The sequence below is a fragment of the Esox lucius genome, chromosome 22, assembly GCF_011004845.1.
Source record: "Esox lucius isolate fEsoLuc1 chromosome 22, fEsoLuc1.pri, whole genome shotgun sequence".
Taxonomy (NCBI): Eukaryota; Metazoa; Chordata; class Actinopteri; order Esociformes; family Esocidae; genus Esox; species Esox lucius.
This window is the reverse complement of record NC_047590.1, coordinates 16,722,421-16,745,368: the sequence shown is the minus strand read 5'-3', so window position 1 is coordinate 16,745,368 and position 22,948 is coordinate 16,722,421. Positions and strand designations below refer to the sequence as shown.

At 43.1% G+C, this 22,948-nt stretch overlaps 1 protein-coding gene across 3 annotated transcripts; it reads right to left on the bottom strand.

Moving 5' to 3' along the window:
* Positions 1-14,618: 14,618 nt before the first annotated feature.
* Positions 14,619-17,507, bottom strand: LOC105027993. 3 transcript variants are annotated; one of them, XM_010900409.4, is made up of 5 exons: positions 17,145-17,507; positions 16,576-16,683; positions 16,196-16,494; positions 15,702-15,928; positions 14,619-15,124 (listed from the first exon to the last, which is right to left on the bottom strand). In XM_010900409.4, the coding sequence occupies exons 1-5, from the start codon at positions 17,209-17,211 to the stop codon at positions 15,082-15,084; spliced, it is 744 nt and encodes a 247-aa protein (XP_010898711.2). In that variant the 5' UTR covers positions 17,212-17,507; the 3' UTR covers positions 14,619-15,081. The 3 variants fall into 3 exon arrangements, with proteins under 3 accessions (XP_010898711.2, XP_010898709.2, XP_010898710.2); XM_010900407.4 differs by having other exon boundaries at positions 14,619-15,173; positions 17,145-17,505; XM_010900408.4 differs by lacking the exon at positions 17,145-17,507 and adding an exon at positions 16,996-17,086 and having other exon boundaries at positions 14,619-15,173.
* Between the last annotated feature and the right edge of the window lie 5,441 nt (positions 17,508-22,948).

Sequence of the window (22,948 nt, the reverse complement as noted above, 5' to 3'; positions counted from 1 at the left end):
GTTATTCTGCTGCAGTTACCACAGATGTGTCCTATCAGTTTCAATCAGATTCCTGAAGTGGACTGACTGTAAATTGCTGGTGTTTGTAGTCAATGTGTGACACAAACCTACTTACGCACACCCAAGATAGGGAGGCGGTGCACATCCTCAAAGTGATGTTATCTTGTGAATGGGGGCGGGGTATCTAGATGAGAAAAAAGTATTCCTGAGGAAAAACATATACGACAGCCACTCAGTGTATGTGCATGTATATATTCACCCCCCTTGGACTTTGTTGTGTTAGAACATGCAATCTAAATTGATTTGATTTAATTGGGAGGTCTTGCCACTGAGCAACACAAAAAAGTCCTTAATGTCGAAGTGAAAAATTGAATCTGTAATTACAATTATAAGAAAGAATATAATTGATCGCATAAGTGCCTTACCAATGGCACACATGAACGAGCTGTGGTGCAATTCATTGTTTTTAGAAGTCACATAGTTGAAGGGAGTCCACTTGTTTGCAATAAAAGTGTTTCACTTGATTTCAGGTTGGTTGATACAATTCCTAACAAAAACTACATAATGAAGACAAAGTAACATTCAAAGCAAATTCAAAATAAGGTTATTGAAAACACACCAATCAGGGGGAGGATATAAGATATATTTTCCAAGGCACTGAACATCCCCCTCATGTCACTCTGCCAGCCAAGGTGCAGGGACAATGGCAAAAAGAAAACAACTCATGTCAAATCCCTGCTAGAGTTTTACAGAGGGTGTGTGGGAGACTCAGAGACCAAGTGGAAGAAGATTTTAGGGTATGCTGACACCAAAATGTAGCTTTTTGGCATCGAGTTAAACGCACGCCCAACACCGCATATCGCCCTGAGAAAACCATCCATATGGTTAAATCTGGTTGGGGCATCATCATGCTGTGGGGACAGCCTGGACCTCAGTTCAACTGAGAATATGTAGAAAGAGTTTAAAATGGCTGTATTTGTAATTCACTTTGAAAATACTTTAGTCTGTGTCAGAACCTGTAGGCCAGGTGCAGTGACTGGGAGACTGCAGGGGGTCACCAAATATTAAATTATTTCTTAGTTTTAGTAAGGGATAATCATGATATTTTGAGAGAGATCATTTGAAACATAACATTATAGTGTAAATGTATCGATAATGAAAAGAGATAATGAATTGAAGGTTAAATATTTAAATATTTGACCTTTTTTAAGGTTGTGTTTTTACATTTGTGTACAACATTTAGAGACAGAGCACTGTGTAAAGTGAGGTCAGTGAGGTGCTCATTGGAAAGTCGGGTATACTTTAGAGCTGAAAAAAGGAAGCTGTATAAAGGCTTACAAACTTCAAATGACCCAAGGCACTCTTTCATGTGACACTACAAAAAGCCTTTATTAGTGGCATGGCAGAGGTAAAAAAAAAAAGCACAACAACGCGATTTGCGGTTGAGTGGAGGCGCAAGATATTCTACTCTAATAAATCAGGTCCCCAGAAATGCTGGGGGAAAAACTGGGATCCCCTGAAGACCTTTTAATACTATGTAATTGTTCTTTGAAAAATTGTCACCTGTTTGTTCTTTTTTGACTGGCATTTCTAAATCTTTGCAGTTGAAAGGAATCAGCATGGCATATAATATCCATGCCATCACACTGTCTGCACTTGATTTGTTGAAAATGAGACACACTCATTTCTGATCAGTGTCACTGATGAGTAGCTAGCGTTGCTTCCCTCTCTCCATCCCCATGGTAAAGCAGAGCCAAAGAGCAGAGCATACTTGTGTGTTAAATGTAAACCCAGGGAGGGAGATACTACTGACAGTCATTACTGATTGTTTGGCTTGTTTTAATACTATCCTCCTGATGGCACTGACACAGATGGACAATCATCTGCCAGCTCTCCACCCCCATCGATACCCACCTTCCTGAACAGTGGGCACTGATCTGCCAAAGGACCCCCTGCCTTTCCTTTTGAGAAAGTAGGCACTGATTCGCCCCAGCCCCCTTCCCCCTTCTGAGGAGTAGAGGCACTGATGTGCCAAAGGACCCTGGCTATACCTCTCTCTGTCTATCTGACAGTTGATCCTTTCCAGTGCCACCACAGCCTTCCATCTGTGTAGGCGACAGACAAGACGGGGCAGGACGGTGTCACAGCGACTGGGGAGGTTCTGTGCAAAGCTGCCTGTGATTTAGATGCTTGGCCTTGCCAGAAACCCTCCTCCCACAACTTTGTCAAGTACAATTTCTCCACTGAAGAACACACCAAAGGAGGCATACAGACATGGACATGCACACACCCACATCAAAAGCATTCAAAACATAATATAAACATAAAATAATTCGGGAATGATTGCCCAAAAGGGAGATGATGATAATCCTAATCAATACAGTGTATACCACTCCTCCCACTGAAATCTCTAAGCTATAATCTTCAGTGCTTTAGTCATGGTGATCTTCTTTTCCTCGCAAGGGAAATTCAGATTCTGCCCCGCTTCTTTAGTTGGTTCACATAGTAAATATGGTGGTGATGGAGGCATTCCAAGCCACAGTTACAAGGGAGACAGACATAGACGTCTTATGGCTGAATATTGGGCTGGGGAAAAACAGAGAAATAGAGAGAAAAGGAAAGAGAGCTCCTGGGGTTTGGATGCAGTCTCTTTGCACACTATTTTAACATGTTAGTTCAGCTTCATTTTTTAGTGTGCCACTGAAGTCCCAATTCACACCACAAGGCAATGGAAGCAACTTTACAGTGAAAATATGACTATTGCAAATATGGGCAGATAAAACAAGCCTACCTGTTCAAGGCCTACTGAGGCATGGATCGTACAGGAACATTGCACATTTGGACCTAAACATATAGGATCTATATAGATACCACCCATATAGTTTGTGTCTGTTGGCAACAAAACCAACTGTTTCCTTTAAAAGCTTTTCACCCTTACTATGCTGTTAGTCAGCATCCTCCATCTTGGTCCAGGGCGCAAGCAGAAGCTTTAAACAGGTGTTTATTTTTGCGCCACTGTGTTCAGCCGAGATGGAGTGAGTACACCCTTACTTCTCCTAAGTGCTGGTGAGTGAGCGATAACAGTTTGTGCCCAAGATAGTGCCTGGAACCTGGTTAATTTGTGGTTGCCAGCCATGTGTTAAATGGCCATCTGTGAAGAGGTGAGAGCCTCACTAATGACTTCCTGTCTGGATGGGAAGGGACAGTGGAGTTTGGGTCTGACTAGGGAGGGATGTGCCCACACTTGATGGCCCTGGGGAACTAGTATTCTAGTGACGGTAGAGGATGATTTGAAAGTGCATGTTACTGGGGCCAAACTGCCTAGAGTCAATGAAAGATCAAAGTGATACGGCTCCATGGGGAATTATGAGAGTGAGTTATTATTCCACATATTTGACCGGCCTAACTGATGTACGTGAATGACTGACACAAATCATTTGAAAATGGAAATCGATTTTAATATTCCTTTTTCTAAATGGGTATGTATTTTCAAATTCAAACGAATACATGGCATCACTTTTGTGATGGGGTATGCATAATTCCTGCCAATTTCAAAATGTGGCATGTGTTTAATATTTAATTTGCATGGGTCCTGTATCACACTGACCCATTTAAAACACTAATGAAAATGCTTACATGAAAAATAATGTCTTATGTTTGCCATTTAATTTACTTGCTGTGATAGCATGAATTGTGTTATAAATTAAATCTCAATTGAAAAGTGACATTGCTATTTCATGCTATACGGTGGTTCAAATGTTTTCCACATTCTACTATGATAAAACATAAAATCCAAATGGATGTCATTATGGGCTTTTGCCACATATAAACACAAAAAGTGTCTAAGTAAACCTATGCACAAACGAGGAAGAGGAGGAGTTACCCTGCCCGGAGGAAGCCCGGGGCCCCCGTCTGGAGCCAGGCCCAGAGGGAGGGCTCGCTGGCGAGCACCTGGTGGCCGGGTTTGCCACGGAGCCCGGTTGGGCATAGCCCAAAACAGCAACGTGGCACCCCCCTCTCCATCCTATGGGCCCACCACTCATGGGAGGAAACGCTGGGGTCAGGTGCGCTGCCATATGGGTGGCAGTGAAGGCCAGGGGCCTCGACCGACAAGACCCGGGTGGCAGGGGCTGGCTCTGGGGACGTGGAACGTCACCTCTCTGTGGGAGAAGGAGCCAGAACTTGTGAGGGAGGTGGAGCGCTATCAGTTAGATCTGGTGGGGCTTACATCCACACACAGTCTTGGTTCTGGAACCATACTCCTGGATAGGGGAAGGACTTTATTCTTCTCTGGAGTTGCCCAGGGTGTGAGGCGCCGGGCGGGGATTGGGATACTCATAAGCCCCCGGCTGAGTGCCGCTATGTTGGAGTTTACCCCAGTGGATGAGAGGGTCGCCTCCCTCTGACTGTTGTTTGTGCATATGCCCCGAACAGTAGTTCAGAGTACTTGGCCTTCTTGGAGACCCTGAATGGAGTCCTGTAGGGGACTCCATTATTCTGCTGGGGGACTTCAACGCACAGGTGGGCAATGATGGAGACACCTGGAGAGGCGTGATAGGGAGGAACGTCCTCCCTGATCTGAACTCGAGTGGTCGTTTGTTGTTAGATTTCTGTGCTAGTCATGGATTATCTATAATGAACACCATGTTTGAACATAAGGATGCTCATAAGTGTACGTAGTACCAGAGCACCCTTGGCCGAAGGTCGATGATTGATTTTGTGATCGTGTCATCAGATCTGAGACCGCATGTTTTGGACACTTGGGTAAAGAGAGGGGCGGAGCTGTCAACCGATCACCATCTGGTGGTGAGTTGGGTCAGGGGGTGGGGGAAGACTCTGGACAGACTGGGAAAACCCAAAGGGGTAGTGCGGGTGAACTGGGAACGTCTGGAGGAGACCCCCGTCTGAAAGATCTTCAACTCACACCTCCGGCGGAACTTTTCTGGCATCCCTGTGAAGGTTGGGGTCGATGTTTAAAACCTCCATTGCCGAAGCTGCGGCGGGGAGCTGTGGTCTAATGGTCTTACGTGCATCAAGGGGCGGTAAGCCTCGAACACGCTGGTGGACACCGGTGGTCAGGGAAGCCGTCTGACTGAAGAAGGAGGCATTCCGGGATATGTTATCCAGGAGGACTCCAGAGACGTTTGCAGTGTACCGACAGACCCGAAGGGCTGCGACCTCTGCTGTGAAAGAGGCAAAACAGTGGGTGTGGGAGGAGTTTAGGGAAGCCATGGACAAGGACTTTTGGTCGGCACTAAGGTGTTTCTGGAAAACCGTCCTCCACCTCAGGAGGGGAAAACGGGGAACTATCCAAGCTGTGTACAGTAAGGATGGAACACTGTTTACCTCAACTGAGGAGGTAATTGGGCGATGGAAGGAACACTTTGAGGAACTCCTAAATCATAACACGCCCTCTATAGTGGAGGCAGAACTGGAGGCTGATGGGGAAGCATCGTCAATCTCCATGGCAGAAGTCACGGAGGTAGTCAAACAACTCCACAGTGGCAAAGCTCTGGGGATTGACAAGATCAGTCCAGAAATGTTGAAAGCTTTGGGTGTGGAGGGGATGTCTTGGATGACACGCCTCTTCAACATTGCATGGGAGTCTGGGAAAGTGCCTAAGGAGTGGCGGACCGGGGTGGTGGTTCCCCTGTTCAAAAAGGGGGACCAGAGGGTGTGTGCCAATTACAGGGGTATCACACTTCTCAGCCTCCCTGGGAAAGTCTACTCAAAGGTACTGGAAAGGAGGGTTCGGCAGATAGTCGAACCTCAGATTGAAGAGAAACAATGAGGATTCCGTCCTGGTCGTGGAACAACCGACCAGCTCTTTACTCTTGCAAGGATCCTGGAGGGGGCCAGGGAATATGCCCATCCAGTCTATATGTGTTTTGTGGATTTGGAGAAGGCGTATGACCGGGTCCCCCGGGAGATACTGTGGGAGGATACTTCTGAGGGCTATCCAATCCCTGTACGTCCAAAGTGAGAGCTGTGTTCGGGATCTCGGTAGTAAGTCGGACTCGTTCCAGGTGGGGGTTGGCCTCCGCCAGGGCTGCGCTTTGTCACCAATCCTGTTTGTAACTTTTATGGACAGGATATCGAGGCGTAGTCAGGGTGGGGAGGGGTTGCAGTTTGGTGGGCTGGGGATCTCATCGCTGCTTTTTGCGGATGATGTGGTCCTGATGGCATCATCGGTCTGTGACCTTCAGCTCTCACTGGACCGGTTCGCAGCCGCGTGCGAAACGGTTGGGATGAGGATTAGCACCTCTAAATCAGAGTCATGGTTCTCAGCAGGAAACCGATGGAGTGCCTCCTCCGGATGGGAATGAGCCGTTACCCCAAGTAAAGGAGTTCAAGTATCTCGGGGTCTTGTTCGTGAGTGAGGGCACAATGGAGCGGGAGATTGGCCGGAGAATGTGACCAGCGGGGGCGGTATTGCATTCGCTTTACCGCACCGTTGTGACGAAAAGAGAGCTGAGCCGGAAGGCAAAGCTCTCAATATACTGGTCAATTTTCCTTCCTACCCTCACCTATGGTCATGAAGGCTGTGTCATGACCGAAAGAACAAGATTGCGAGTACAAGCGGCTGAAATGGGTTTTCTCAGAAGGGTGGCAGGCTTCTCCCTTAGGGATAGGGTGAGAAGCTTAGCCATCCGTGAGGAACTCGGAGTAGAGCCGCTGCTCCTTTGCGTCGAAAGGAGCCAGTTGAGGTGGTTCGGGCATCTGGTAAGGATGCACCCAGGACGTCTCCCTAGGGAGGTGTTCCAGCCACGTCCAGCTGGGAGGAGACCTCGGAGTAGGCCCAGGACTAGGTGGAGAGATTATATTTCGACACTGGCCTGGGAACCCCTCGGGATCCCCCAGTCAGAGCTGGCAAATGTGGCTTGGGAAAGGGAAGTTTGGGGTCCCATACTGGAGCTGCTGCCCCCGCGACCCGATACCGGATAAGTGGATGAAGATGAGAATGTCTAGTGAAAGTGAAAAATTAAGTCTGCAAATGTATTTAGATATATAATACAGAAAATTACTGATTGCGTGAGTATTCACCCACTTTAGTAAATTTTGATTGAGGCACCTTTGGCAGCAATCACAGCCCTGGGTCTATTTGGATACGTCTCTACCAATTTGCACATCTGGAAACAGCCGTTTTTGACAGTCTTCTTAGCAAATTACCTCCTGTTCAATTATGTTAGATGGGGACTTTTGGAGAACAGCACTTTTCTACATATTGTCAATTGGAGGACAATGCTTTGACAGGGCTACTCAAATTCATCCAAAGACTGGCCCTGAAGCGAAACCAGTGTAAAACCAGTGTAAACATTGTGATGGTGCTGAAAGATGAATCTTAACCCCAGTCTGAGGTCTCGTGCCCTCTGAATTAAGTTTTCTTCAAGGATCTCTCTGTATTTTGCCCCATTCATCAAACCTTACCAGTTTCCCAGCATCGAGGGACATCCCCATAGCATGATGCTGCCACTAACATTCTTCATGTTAGGGATGTTGTTCTCAAAATGGTGTGTGATGTTAGGCTTGGGCCAAACGTAGCTCTTAGATTATTAGGCCAAAAGGCCACTATTGTGAAGCACCTGGGCTGTTGTTGTGGTATGCACAGTATCTCCAAGCTGGAAAGATCATAACCCCTTTTTGAGGTGTTTCCCTGGCTATTGCCATTCTCACCCAGATCCATAATTGAGGACGGCCTGTTCTAGACAGATTCACAGCTGTGCCATATTCTCTCTCTTTCCAAATAATGGACTTTACTGTGCTCTTTACTGTGGTTATACAATGCCTTGGAAATCTTTTATCCTATCCCGGATTGGTGCTTTACAAGGGAGAACAACACCTTTGGCCATTTGGTCTTTGAGGTAGTCTCTAGTAGGACAGCATTTATGAAAACATCCCTGGTTGTAATGTGTCGTTTGCTCATGGCACCATCCCCACAACAGATAGGATGCTCACCTACCTGTCCCTTCAGTGCTATTTCCTGTATTTTATTACGATCCCTTGCATACTCTTTTTTTTTTACACAATACAGAGTAGTAATAGACAACAGCACAAGGACAGAGAAGCCACTAGTTGTTAGATGAGAGCTTTGCACAAACTCCTGCAGCTGGATTGGCTCATACTAGTCGGGTCCTATCTCCGGCTTCTGTGGTGTGTGGCAGCCCAGTCTACAATTACACTAGTCAATCAAATGGAGGCTAGTCAATCAAAATGGCCTTACGTCCCCAATGAATCCCTTTAATGCTGGGTGCCTAGCAGAGATGTCCCATTTTTTTTTTACAGTGTCCAAATTGTAAAACCTAAAAATCTCAGCGAGGTCACCGAAGGTTCCTGGAAGACTCAGGTGCAACTGTATTCACTATTGAAATGTGGAATGAAAAATGAGAGGCATACACAAACCAACCATCATTATGTCATTAAGGATATATGTTACACCTTTGATTGAAACATTGTCCATTATTTTATAGAGTTGTCGTTGTTCTCAGAATCTCTGGTGTTCAGCATTACAATGCATGATTAGTTCAATATAAAATCAGATGTAAATATTCATAAATAACCTTAATTTCAGGTGAAAGAAGAACTCATAAGAATAAGTAGGATTACAGTGCAAAGAATAACTGATCCCCTCTTACAAATTCTCTCATTGTGTCCCCTGGAGGATATCATTATTCAATAATGTAACAATAAACAATATTTACTGGTACATGCATCCAAAAGCCTGTAGCGGTGACATTATTTACTGGTATGCTACAGAGCTTGACATGCAATAAACAAAATTTCACACAGTGGCGGAGGATCATGGGACTACAATATTAATAGAATGAGGTTTATTCCATTGTGGACACTACCCTGCCCTATAGTATCCCTTATATAAGGGGAGTTTAATTTAACGCGACAGGCAAGCACCAGGCTATTGCCTGTGATGTGAATCTTTTTTTTGCAATGGCTCACCTGGCTCACGGCTGGGAGGCAGCCCAGTTCCAAATCTAAGGCAATAACCTTTCTCCCGGTGCAATATCCACCCACAAGGGTAAGCATAATTTAATCCCCTTGTTTTAGATTTCCTGTAGAACCTCAGCAACTGTTATACAAGTACAGTTCCTCTTAAAAGTATTCACTCGTCTTGGACCTCTTACACATTTTACTGTTAAAACATGAATTCAAAATGGATTCATTCAGGAGTGTTCATGACTTCATGATCAACACAAAAAGTCAAAGTGAAAAACAAATCGGCAAATCTTTCAAACTTAATTACAATTATAAAACAGAAAATAATTGAATGCATAGGCATTCACCCCCTTTGCTATGACATACCTGAATGAGCTGTGCTGCAACCAACTGTCTTTAGTCATGCAGTTAGTTTCATGGAGTCATACATGTGTAATCACCATATTTCAGGTAAACAAATGGCATCATGAAAACAAAGGATCATTTAAAGCAAATCCAAAATACGTTTCTTCAAAATCAGCAATCAGGGGTGTGAAACAAGAATATTCCCAAGACATTGAATATCCCTGGAGCACAGTCCATTATTAAGGAGAGAATGTGGCACAGCTGTAAATATGTCTACAACAGGACATCAGCAATCTGAATATCAGGGAGACCATCAAGAGGCCTATGGTAACTCTAAAGGAGTTATATTCTTCTACCTGGGAGATACTGTGCATTCGGCAACAATCACATGCTGCACAAGTGACCAAAAGAAATGCGTAACATTTAGGTTAGAACTTGCCAGAGACTCTGAGAACAAGTGAAAGAAGATTCTATGTTGTGATGGGACCAAAATGGAGCATTTTAATCTCAATGTAAAACGCTATGTTTGGTGCAAGCATGAGAACAACATACCTTATCGTAAAATCTGGTGGAGGCAACATGATGCTTATGAGAATACTTCTCTGCGTCAGGGCCTGAAAGGTTTGTGAAGACAGAGAGCAAAGTACAGAAAACATATTGAAGAAACCCTGGATGAGACCTGGGAGAAGATTCATCTTTCAGCAGGACAATGACTCCAAAGATATGGCCAAAGAATATGTGGAAATAGTTATATGGCCAATAAGAATATGTGGAAATAGTTTAAAATTGCTGTTCACCAAAGGTCCTACTTGACAGAGCTTGATTGACAGAGTTTGATATTTGTAATTCATTTCGAACAATTTGTAGATTTTCACTTTGATAATTTTTCAATCAGTGGCAAAAACTCAATCAAATAAATGTTTGATATCATGTAACACAATACAAATAAAAACTGGAAAGATCCACGGGGTGAATACTTTGGAGAGCCAATGTAGCTTTCTAGGAAAACAGCAGGTGTTACTAAAATAGCATGAACGGTAGGCCTGAGATTCCTCAGACCACACCCTTTGTTACTGTCCTCACCTGTGTTCCTGATCACTGTCCTTGTCTAAGTTTCTTATCCCCATTTTCTTTTCCTTCTTCCCTATTTTGTCAGGAAGTCCACTGGATTCTGTTCCTGTGTAACGTTGTTCTGTTTTAGTTTTTTGCAACGTCGTAGTTATTTTATTAGAAGTCCTCTGTCCTTCCTGCACCTCTGTCCACAATGTTACAACACAAGCTATAGCTATCAACATTTTTTTTTCAATGCTTCTTTTAAATGTGAAAAGACAAAAAATGACACTTAATGACTGAAGTGTTTCCACAATGTTATCTGTTCATTAAGCTAGTTAATGCCTATAATACTTCTTCATGGCCAGCTACTAGCCAGCTATTCAACTATAGCTACAGTCGCTTTAACACATTCCATCCATTTAGCTATAGGGTGCCCTCCAGCAAATCTCTCTGATGTTGCTAATTTGACAGTGCAAGAACAGTGAAAAATTCTTGCTTCATCTCTCTGTGTTTCTGAAACCCCAGCCCCTATATTTGATTTTAAATTAAAAGGGCCAGGCCACAATGAGACAATGTGCAGGTCAGCCCCAGCTCTGTATTTGTAGGCATTAGGCTGGTTACCTGTGAATTACAGAAGTCTCCCACCTTAGAGGACATTTACAGGTGGATAATTATCCCTAATCATCAGCTCCCCATTTTTAATTGTTACTTTGAACAGTTTCAGCTAGCTATGGCATTTTGAATTTAGCCTGATCAGCAATTCCCTGTGCTTTTCTAGTCACAGTAATTTACCTTTCACTTCAGACAAACCTTCACGCCTATCATTGATGCGCCTGCTATAAATTTAAATTGGAACATAACCTGATTATTTATTTGAAAACAAAGTGTGTAGTGTGTTTGAATAATTTTTTTAACGTTGATGGTACAATTTCATAGTAACTACAAAAACAATGATTGAAAAGGGTAAGTGCAAGTGACCCAAACAACTGAATTGAACTACCTCATTGTTTAATACAAACCATGAATTCAAAATCAAATTAATATAGCTCACGAGTTTCCTGCACTTTGGACTAAATTGTTTTCATTTTCTGTAATATTTTTAAAGCCATGTGTATATCAAGGTTTATCATGATTTTCTAGACTAGCCTTCAGAATAATTTTTAAGAAACAATGTTCCAGACTGTGAATGTGTGTGTGTGTGAGACAGAAGGAGAGCAAGCAAAAACAGGGACTGTTGCAGTATGGTGTGTTGTGTTTCATGGGTAACTCTCTTGGAGAGAAGCAAAGTGAGGACATGCTCTTGCAACAAGCCCTGTCCCTAGTCAGGCATGAAAACAGCATCAGTGTTCCTGCTGCTAAGCCGCCAAGCAGCCAGCGCTTAAATGAGACCGTCTAATGACACAATACCCTGAAAAGGCACTGGTCAGTAGCCCTGTCAAGGCCCACACACAGAAGGGGGCCTCCTTTGTTGTATCACCGCGGGCCCTCCACACAGCAACAAACATGAGAGACAACTCCAATAAGAAAAACTCATAAATGGCCATGGTTTAAGAACTGACCGCAACCTAACAGGTCAAGCTCCAAAGAATTCTAAATAGTTGTGGATTCCAAGTGTTTACAATGCAGTTATTCTCTTTACTCCCAGGTCAAAGAAACCAGGTGCTCATGAATACAGCATGTCAGAAATTAAAGATGCATCAAGGTATTAACTAGAAGTGGGAGATTTTCTACAAGGTTATTTTGCCTTCGTCTTGCTTTTCAGTTGGAAAACATGGCTGTCAGATTGTCTCCAATTCTCTCCCCAGGTGTCCCTGAGGGCTGGAGGCTCGGTCAGCAACATCAGCCCTTAAAATGATTTAAAATGCAAACGTATATCCTGGTTTCATAAAGGAAGCTTTGTATGGGAGGGTAGCTTACATAAACACAAGTGAATGTTGACTGTGAAAATGGCAGAACAATAATGAATACAGAAATTAATACTGCTGCAGGTATTATCCATTTCACTCCTGACAGGAGTAAACAAAGTGATGTAGCAACAAATGACCAGTTAGAATCTTTCTCCCACAGAAGAAATGCAAAATGTGTTGTACTGTCAGCACTGTGCATCGATGAGCACCCCCCCCATCCCTGACTACATTACCCAACTCCTCCATCCAAGCCACTTACCACAACCAGCACATGCTTCTCTCGCTGGAAACGACAATTACAGCTGAAACGTTCCGTTAAAAACAGGGTATTGTGAAAAAGGCTGCAAACCGTGGTTAAATAGCCATCTCCACATGATTGCCTGTCAAACTGATTAAAAAGCTGTAAGACAGAAACAGAATGCCCTCAAAGCTCAACCTCTCACAATGGGATTATATTACTCCCAGAAATTGGAATTCCGACTGACAATAGTTTTGTAATGCTTTCTTTTTATATATATATATATATATATATATATATATATATATATATATATATATAAAATCTGAACTGTTGTTCTTATCAAACACTGCATATTTTCAGTAGTCCACTAAACCAGGGGTTCCCACCTATTCTCACATTTCAAAAACGAGTTTAGCAAGACATTTAAGAGCACACATTCTCCCTTTATAATAAAGAAATTTAGCATGCTCTTAATCGAACTGTTATTTGTGTATTCATCTAAAATAGCTAGATAGGAAAACCCAGTAACAAGCACATTTTAATTAATGCAGTGGCAATCAGAAAAACCATGGTAATACATATAAAAAGCAGGTCAATTCATAGTGGGAGTCAAACAATGACTACCCAATCAAGGTTGACTCATCAACTTGAGACAGACGCCTGGAACTGAAACCTGAATAGCATACACACAAACATTGCGTGTAACGCATTGCCAGCCCTAATTTGATTTGGGGGCCCCCCCTCCCCTAGCGGTCAGGGGCCCTAAGCAATCGCCTGTCGCTTACGTCGACATGCACCAGCCGCGTCTTCCCCTAGCACTTCCTAGCTCGCTTCCAGCCCAAGTCATTGCAGATGGATGCATCCTTATTGTAAAAAGGTCCCATGCTCCCCACTGAAAAGCTGGCGCTCCACATTGTAAAGCCCTGCTCTGGACCCTACCATAGAGACTCATGCTGTGAGATGGACGTGAAATAGCTGCTGGGCGCTGTGGCCCGGTGTCTAAATACAAAAGCACACGGGTGGAGAGGATGTAAGGTCCCTCCCTCCGACTTCCTTGTGGAACTTAATTGAAACAAGAACAAAAGCATGGATTTAAGACTGCTAGAGATGTTTTCAGAGATGATTATGGACAACGCCGAGGAAACGAGCGTTCTGTTGCCAAGGACACTGATAACACCCTGCCGAGATGGATCCACCCTCCCGTGTCCTGGGAGGGCTGCTAATATGGGAGTTTGAGTGTGAACACTATGCTCCATGGTCTGTGGGTGGATGCTGACATCTTTATTCAAATTGGTCTGGTCACATTCCCAGACTAATTAATTCCACTGCTTGTACACTCCGGATTTTCACCAAAAATTGGTGGAGTTTTCATGCAAGGCTAGATTCCATTCTCCTGTCAACTGACCCCGCTCTGAGCGTTCTTCACAAACCTTAAACACCCGTGCTATGACATCTTCCGAAGGGAACTCAATCTCTGAGGAAGAAAGACCCTGTAGGAAACATTGCTGGCTCTGCCCTCATCTTTGAGTCACATCAACCATCTCATAATTTCTACCTCCAGAATAAGACGCACGACAAAAAAATAAAAATACTGCCAGTGAAAGCTTGCTGGGTTCCAGACAGGTGCTGATACATCATGTAGCATGGGCTCCACACAGTGGTGGTGGAGGGAACAAGGTCAGACACCATCAACGGTTACAGGAGAAGAAACTTTACAGCCGGGCACAATGTTGTGGAACAATCTGATGTGGACCCTAAGAAATCACATTAGCTCTATTCACATTGTTCCAGTTCACTGTAAATACTTTAGATTTAAGTTTAGTTTGATTAGATTTAACTTTGGCATATAAGCCGTGGAGTCAATGCGCAAACATAGTGGGCATAGCAGCTTGTAAAGACAATTCATAGTTAAACTGACACCTGGAGCATTTATCATAAATTGTAATATCTGCAAACAAAGCATTTCCTAGCCTCTATGCCTCAAACTTGTCATATCCCAGCTTTCTGTCCTCCAAATTAGAAGACGCAAGGAGAGAGAGAGCTATTGTCACAAACCTGGTTTTCAAAGTCTCAAAACCAAGTAAGAATGTAATGCTTATAGACAAAACCAGGTAGTTGAAAACTGAGAATATTAAATTAGATTTATATTTTATCAGAATTTCAAGTTTCCAGGAAACAAATAACAGTGCAAAACAGTTATTTTGGACATACAAATAGACATTCACAAAAAAGTTGCCACGTTTAAAAGGCAAAAGTTTCAAGTACCACGGACTTCACACATTAGCATCATATAAAAATAATATAGGGAAGGCCCATTTCAAAATGTCCTTCCAACAGCATTCAGTACTCCAATGGCAATAGTGAAGTCATACAAAACTGCCTAAATACAAACAGCATACACTTGCATTGACTTTGGGGAAATACTGAGAAATAAGCCCCTTGTGTTAAGGGTTAGGACAGCACACTGTCCATTAAACTACTGATAAAAGGTCCAGTGGTGTAACCCAGTGGACCTGGAAGCACCGTTGATTGTGGTTGACTCATCTTAGCGTTGGCCCTTTTACTGTGTATCTTTTCAATGCGTGTTTATAGATGACATCTGTGCTTCTCCCAGGATCCTCTCCAGCTCCTGAACGCAGGATGAAAACAACTGACTGTGAACCAGAGCTATTTTAAACCTAAAGGAAAAGGTTAACAGGGAGGATTAGTTTAAGGATGTAGTATTACTAACAAACCAACTGTAGAACAGATGTGCTAACTGCCTTTAAAGCAAAATTCCAGAGCAGAAATAGGATAACAAAATGACTTAATTCAAATACTCCTGCTTGGTGAATTGGTATGATTTGCATTTCAGTGGGGACTAATCTAGGATAAAATACCTGCGTACATACAGCTGTTTTCTGTTTCAGTTGACAATAGTTCACTATATAGCTTGAGCTCAAGACAGACAGGCAGGCATTGCAAACGGGAGACAACCTGATCAAACCTCCTTGCATGGCCAATATGACAGATAATCCCCCCCAACCCTGAGGACTACTGTGTGTCCGGCAACATTTTATCTGTCTGCTTGTTGGCATTACTATTTTTCAAAAGCCTGCAATTACCAGATAACAGAAACCCTGTTTTACCCAATAACAGTACAAAATTTAAATCAGAACAGCCATGCAAAGCCATCTGACAAGAGAAAAATAACAAACAATTCCTACCTCCTGAGTAGCTCTCTGGCTTTGCTGGGCTCTGGGCAGTAATGCTGTAGAGCTGTGATGCTATGGGCCGCCAGCATGTTGTAACACTGCTCCCTCACCAGGTTGTGGTTGCTGGTTTCCCACTGCGGCAGCTCGCTGGTGTACCTCCCCGCCACTAGGGCGTGCTCTAGAACAGACTCCCACTCCTCATTCTGCAGCAGCAGCTGGCCCCATTCCTGGCAGGAAACCTGGAGGAGAAAAAAAAATGTTCTCCTGACGCATAGCAAGCGATTACAGATTCACATCAATTACAGTGGAAACCCAGTTAAAGAGCTAAAACTTTGCCAGGGGTTTAATAATTTCTAGCCATTCAACCGTCTTCAAAGCTCTTAGTCACACACAATAAGCTTTAAGACAGTTAAAATGTATTTAGTGCAAGGAAATGCTGTCCATAACCTGGGTTCCAGACACAGAAGTACATCTTAAGAATGTAAATCAGACTGTTAGAAACTCACTTTAAACACCACCAGGTGTGGATATGCCTTTCTGTAACAGTGTGCATCTCTGTTGGACCCAAGGCGAGAGTATGGTATAGACCTGTATACATTGGCCTTCTTCAGGTGCAGGTCCTCAAGTAGCAGCTTTAGGTCTGTAGTGGGGGCCCTGGGCTCAGACCTCTGTCCCTGTTCTACTAAGATTAGTGATCGTATGAGCTGCACAAGCTGCTGGTTGGAGAGGGGTGCCTGGTTGTCCTCCATTTTCTCACTATGGTCTTCACTCCGACTATTCCATGCTCTGTATATAGCTGGGTCCACTGCAAAACACATTGATACATTGGTCACAAGAACTATTTAAAACCAGAAGTGTGACGTGGATTAAAAATGTGTTTACTTACATAATTGCCCACGTTTTGAATTACTTGTAATGTTTCTGTTTCTAGATGTGGGTGACGATGGAGCCATGCGTGAACTTAGTATTTCCAGGTAGGACCTTCTCATTCGAGCTGTAAAATGTACATTTGACATTAAAGGATCAGATTTATCCACCCATAATTACAGCAGATTGTTTCGTATTTTAAGTTACAGACTGATATTTTGAATCATACAAAATTACCACCTCGATGTTAGCTAGGTAGCTGACTTAGCAAAAAAGTTAGATACAAGAGCAAGTTTTCTTGCGTCGTTAGCTACTGCACATGGCTACATGTTTCGCTTGTTTAGACTTTTCAGGCTTAATTGAAGTCTCCTTGCTGTTGGCTGACTAAAAAGCATATAGGTACGTACACGAGTTGTTAATTACAATCACTAATAATTACCTCCCGATGCCATGTGTAACTGGCGCTCACGTAGGAAATCATCTCACAGCTGGAAAGAACCAATACGTGTGGAGGGAAATGTAGCCTTGCTAGCCAGTTAGCTAAATTCGTTTACCATGTAGAGTTTAAGTTTTTGTATTCAGACATACCTGAAATTTTCGGCTGTGGGGCAGGGATTTCAACCAAAACACGCCGAGAGTGACAAATAGTTGCCATATTAGCCACGAAGCTAGCTGTACAGTGGTTTCGAACATAAAGACAGCCCAGGGCCTTCCAAAAAGTTTGCCAGGTCTGTGTTGTTACCAAGCTCACGGTCTTAATGCACTCCTTGGTCGCTTGTGCAACCAACAAACTGATTGTGCTAATAACACGCAGCAACTACCTGCAAAGTAACTCAAGTTAATAATAATAATAGACAAATCAACACTCGAGGCTAAAAATGTGTCTCAATCGGTGCTAAACCACTAGGTTGTCATACAAGATACAAAGACAAACCCTATCTTCTCCCGCGAACACTGCAAGAATTTAGCGCGTGGGCGTGGTTTCATTACCTATTGCCTTTGATTGGTCATCTCTGAAACAGGCGCATGGATTCCAATTGGAGAGTGCAATTTCGAGCTGCGTTCACTACATTTGTGCGTTATGAAACGTTGTTATAGAAATGGCCTCTGTAGATCAAACATGCCTGCAATATTTGAAGAAGAATCCCGTTTGTTCTGTTTATGAAATGTCTGTTTGAAACGTTCGACAACGTTTTAAAACAGAACGTGGTCTTGATGTTTCTCCTATTTGAATACATTGTATATATATAAAATATGTGTGTATGTATATATATGTGTGTATGTATGTAGTGTATGTATGTGTGTGTGTGTGTATATATATATATATATAAATATGTGTGTGTGTGTGTGTGTGTATATATATATATATATATATATATATATATATATATATATGTATGTGTATATATATATGTATGTGTATATATACATACAACTACAACTAATGATAATAATAAAAAGAAGAACTAATCATAAAAATAATGTAAATAATTAAATCAATAAAAAAATATTTTATCTGAACGATTCAAACTGTAGGTGGGCCTTCTAACAAGACCAGAGACTGGAGAAGGTAAGAATGTGTGGAGCAAGGGGGTAAGATGAGGTCATAGTGATACTTGGGTCTAAAGTTGTGGGTAGTCTACTTTAGGTTAACCTGGAGTGAATGTCAGTGCATGAGCATACTGGGAGCCACTGCAGGTTGATCTGCACTGGAGTGATGTGCTCTCATCGGAAGGTATAGGTCAGGACATGTGCTGTATAGTTCTGGACATTTCTGGGCAGTGCAGTGGACAATGCCTTCTTAGGCACTTAGCAGATGCGTCAGAAAAAAGTTATTGGTCCAGACATGATTAAAAAAAAAAAAGTCTGCAGTCTAGCTGATGCATATCCAAAATGACACAATTAATGCATGTTATGATAGCTATGTGGGACCCAAGCCAATAATAGTACCTACACCATACTGATGAGATGAATGCATGCATGAGTCACTCAGCTACCTGTTGTGACAACATGTAACAGCATAACCTTGTGCAATGTTACATAGAACAAAACAAGAGAGTAGTTGCTGATGTTTGTAATGATGGTTGGAGACAATAATCTGCAAGCATCTGGTTATTCGATATCTCCACTTTTTCTACTTTGTTGTTTTATGGACTTAATTCATAATTTATTAAATACATGTTTTGCCATCAATCTACATACTATACCCCTTAATGACGAAGCAAAACACATCTTTAGAAATGTGTGCCAATTTATTGAAAATTTAAAAAATACAATAATTAAAGTATGTAAGTATTCAGACCCTTTGACATTACATAGTTAACTGAGCTCAGATGCACCATGTCCATCATTGCAGAAATCACAGCTTCATTTATAGACCTCTACCAGCTTTGCACATCTGGATTTGGGCAGTTTCTTCCATTTTGCCTTGCAAATCCTCTTAATAAATTCTGTCAGATTGAATGGGGAATGTCATTGAGCTTTGTTCTTTAGGTCTCCCGACAGAAGTCTGGGCTTTGGCTGGGCCACTCAAGGACAGTCACAGACTTGCCCCAAAGACCCTCCAAGCATGGCCTTGGCTAAGAGCTTCGGATCATTTTCATAATGAAGGATGAATCTTCACCTCAGTCTGAGGTCTTCTGCACACTGGATAATGTTTTTCTTCAAGAACTTCTGTATTTCCCTAACCAGTCTCCCAGTCCCTGACCCTTTGAAGCATCCCCATGGTATTACACCACCATGCTTTACCGTAAAGATGGTATTAGACAGGTGATGAAGAGTGCCTTTTTTTGCCAGACGTAGTGCTTGGCATTCAGTCCTAAATTTACATTTCTGTCTGATGTGAGAATCTTTTTCCTCATGCTCTCAAAGTCTTTTGAGTGCCATTGGCCTTTTACTCAAAAGTTGCTTCTGTCCAGCCACTACAATAAATGCCTGATTGGCAGTGTGCATCAGAGATGGTTGTCCTTCTTCCAGGTTCTCCCATCTCGTCAGAGAAACTCTGAAGCTCTGTTGAAGGGTCACTGGGTTCTTGGTCTCCTCCCTCACCAAGGCCATTCATGCCGATGGCTGTGTTGGCCCTGTGGCAAGCTCCAGAAAGAGTCTTGGTGGTTCCTAGGACTTTATTGCTTGGTTTTTGATTTTACATGAACTGGGACCTTCTATACACAGTTGTGTGCCTTTCTAAATCATGTTCAATCAGTTGAATTTGCCACAGGTGTACTAGAGACATCAAGGACCCATCCAGTGGATAAGTGTGTCATAACGTTTGACTGGTACTTGCAGGGGCGACTGGTCATTAGTGGCACAGCCCCACCTGTTGTCAACAGAAAGAGCTGCAACAAAATGTTTCTGTTTCTCGAAGATTGCTTCCTATAATGTATTATCTATCAATATAGCATCTTCCTAAATTGCATATCATTTGTGTTAGGATTTTATTTCATGTTCATTGGTCCCTGCCTTGCTGCTTCAGACTGCGTTCTGCCGATTCGAGTTCGCAGTAGTAGGCCATAGGCTAAGCGTGAATGTACATTGTACATGTGAAAATATGAATTTGCATGTTCAGAATGTTAGTGCGATCAATGTAGATCACACAAATTTGATGCCAAGTGGGGTGACAGCTGGTAGCCCCACTTTAGCGTTGGCTGTCTGTCTGTCTGGCGCCAACATTAGTCGGCAAGAAGAGCGAGGAGGGTAGATTGTCTTAGCTAGCTTGTTAGCTTCACAAACGCCAGAGAACTTGAGAAAATGAATAAAGTGGATTTCATCCTGGTGCACTGGTTTGAAATACTTGATTTGGAGGAGAAAATTGAAGTAAAGCGACTTGCTGCCCATCAGCAACGGGATATTGTCATCACTCAAACTGCTGGTAAAAGTAACCGCAGGTTTAACGTGGAGTGGTTTTTGAAGAAAAAGTGGCCCTCTTCATACAAAAGAAGGCACTCTTCTGTTTTCCATGTCTGCTATTCGGTGGTGATGGTACTTGGTCGAGGACGGGTTACAAAGATTTCAAACATCTTAATGCTGTGAAATTGGGCTTACTTGGAAGGGTAAATGTCACAGCCCAAGTTGACAGTGCATACAGGCGCTCCATTGAGCAGCATAACAAACAGGTAGAGGAAAACAGGTACGTTCTCAATCGGATCATAACATGTATTAAACTGTGTGGAGAATGTAAACAGCACCGCGGGGGCACGACGAGTCGGTGGACTCCCAGATGCATTTTCGAGACCATGAGGGCGATTTGAGACTTCAGAGGCCCTATGATGCTCAGACCATCTTCAAAGGGACATCCAGCACTGTACAAAACAAACGGTTAGACTGTTTGTATGAAGTGTACAGGGAGGAGATAGCCAAGCAACTGTACGAGACATAATTTGTTGCCATACAGGCAGATGAGACAACTGATGCCTCCTGTAAATTACAAATGGTGGTTTTTGGAGTTTGTGGAAGTCAAAGATAAAACTAGACTCAGCCTCTCTAATAGCATCAAGGGTGTGCTGGAACCACTGAAGCTGGGAGAATAGCTGATCGTTCAGACTTGGTGCTGTAATGAGTGGAAACGTCAGAGGGGTACAGACACTAATGAAAGAGACACGCACATGCCCAGTTTGTTCACTGCTAAACCTGACCATGCAGAAACTTTGTTCAGCAAGGATGAGCATCCTGAAGGTGTTTTTTTCAGATTTAACTGCTTTTGCCACCTTTTTCTCTGGCGCTCCAAAATGTGTTGCGACACTTACTGAGACAACGCAGAGATGCATTCCAAGGCCACCCGCTGTACGATGGAAATGTAAAAGTAGAACTGTCAATGCAGTTTGGGAAAACCACACTACACTGCTCCTGTGTATGGAGGACATACGCACACAACCAGGATGGGATGAGGCCACCATAAGTGAGGCATACGGCCTGTCAAAAAAACTCAGGGACCGAGCCTTTCTGCAGCTGCTGGAATGTTTTTTCTTCCTTATGCCAGAAGTTGATGTTTTATACAACATTCTGCAAAAACGGAGAATCGATGCATCTGGGATTAGCAGAGTATGCGGAAGCGAACAGATGAATGGGCTGCCACCGTTCACGATGGAACAGACGAGCCAGGCCGACGAGTAACCAACACAGCGCCGGTGATGAAGGAGGCATGTGACAGTCATCAGGTGGAGCAGAGGTTTTCACAAAGTGACCTCCTAATCGCTGCCAAGCTGGTTGACAGCTCGCTCTTCCAACAATTTGCCCTTTCATTCCCTACATCCAAGCTTGACTGTGTGGTGAAACTATGGCCTCTAGGAAACTAGGAAAAGTTGAAGTCTGAGCTGACCACTCTGTACCGCCACAGGTAAGATGGCCCTGTCTCTGTTAAGATCCATCCATGAGAACAACCTAGAGGATGCTTTTACTGAGACCGTCACTCTGCTACCGTGAAGAGGGAAAAAGGAGAGCAATTACACAAGAAGGTCTCTCTCACTCTCTCTCTCTCTTTCACACCCCCTCTCTCTCTCTTTCACACCCCCTCTCTCTCTCTCTCTCTCACACACTCTCTCTCTCTCTCTCTCACACTCTCTCTCACACGCTCTCTCTCACACTCTCTCGTGTACTACAACACCTGGTACAAGCTAGCCTCTCTGATGTTAAAAGTGTTTTGTGGAGCCACGCTGTTTGTTGATGTCTTAAATAAACACATCAGTAGCAAGAGGGGTTTTGTAGCTTTACTGGTATGTATCCTATATTTTGAAATGGTTTGTGCCCCACCAATTTTCTACATATAAAAACGCCCCTGACTGTATGTGTAATTAATTACAAATTCAGTACATAACACTACAAAATGTGGAAAAAGAGAAGGGGAATTACTGGATTTTACTTTGCCCAAAAATGAAGAATTCTTGCATGTATGTCAATGAGACCATTGAATTTGATCAATAAAATGTGATGGCTTATTTGGTCCATGAGGCTCATTTAATAAGAATACAGAACTTTCAACATGCATGTGTAGTGTCTGTATTTGATTTCTTTGGTTCTTTGATGGCATCAGAAACTGGTTATCTGGGATCTTTGGATAACACGTTGACCGGATTTATTACTTTCTCAAAGTCACAGGAATGGAACCTCTGGCCGTTGTCTCTGAAAGCTCCTATCGGTCAGTGAAGGCCTTGCATTTAAAGGTCATTGATACTATTCACTGAGCAAGGGGAACCTTCTATGAAGGCACTTTAGACATATAAAAGTGAAGCTTTTGAATTTTATGAATTTTCCGAGCTCAACCGCATATACTGCATGTCGGTGGTCTTGGGGTCTGTGAACTTATGATTCTATCCTACAAATATGCGTTGCCCAAGCCTCAGCTAAACACTTTGGAGATGAGTCCGAGCTCATTCTGCAGCAGTTGCTTTGGCTGTCCA

Excerpts from the sequence above, each read along its gene's own strand:
- LOC105027993 (XM_010900407.4), bottom strand. The coding sequence starts at position 17,211 with ATGGCAACTATTTGTCACTCTCGGCGTGTTTTGGTTGAAATCCCTGCC. Across the intron at positions 16,495-16,575 it reads TTCAAAACGTGGGCAATTAT|TGGACCCAGCTATATACAGA; the intron begins GTAAGTAAACAC and ends TGTGTTTTGCAG. Across the intron at positions 15,174-15,701 it reads GCCAGAGAGCTACTCAGGAG|GTTTAAAATAGCTCTGGTTC; the intron begins GTAGGAATTGTT and ends CTTTTCCTTTAG.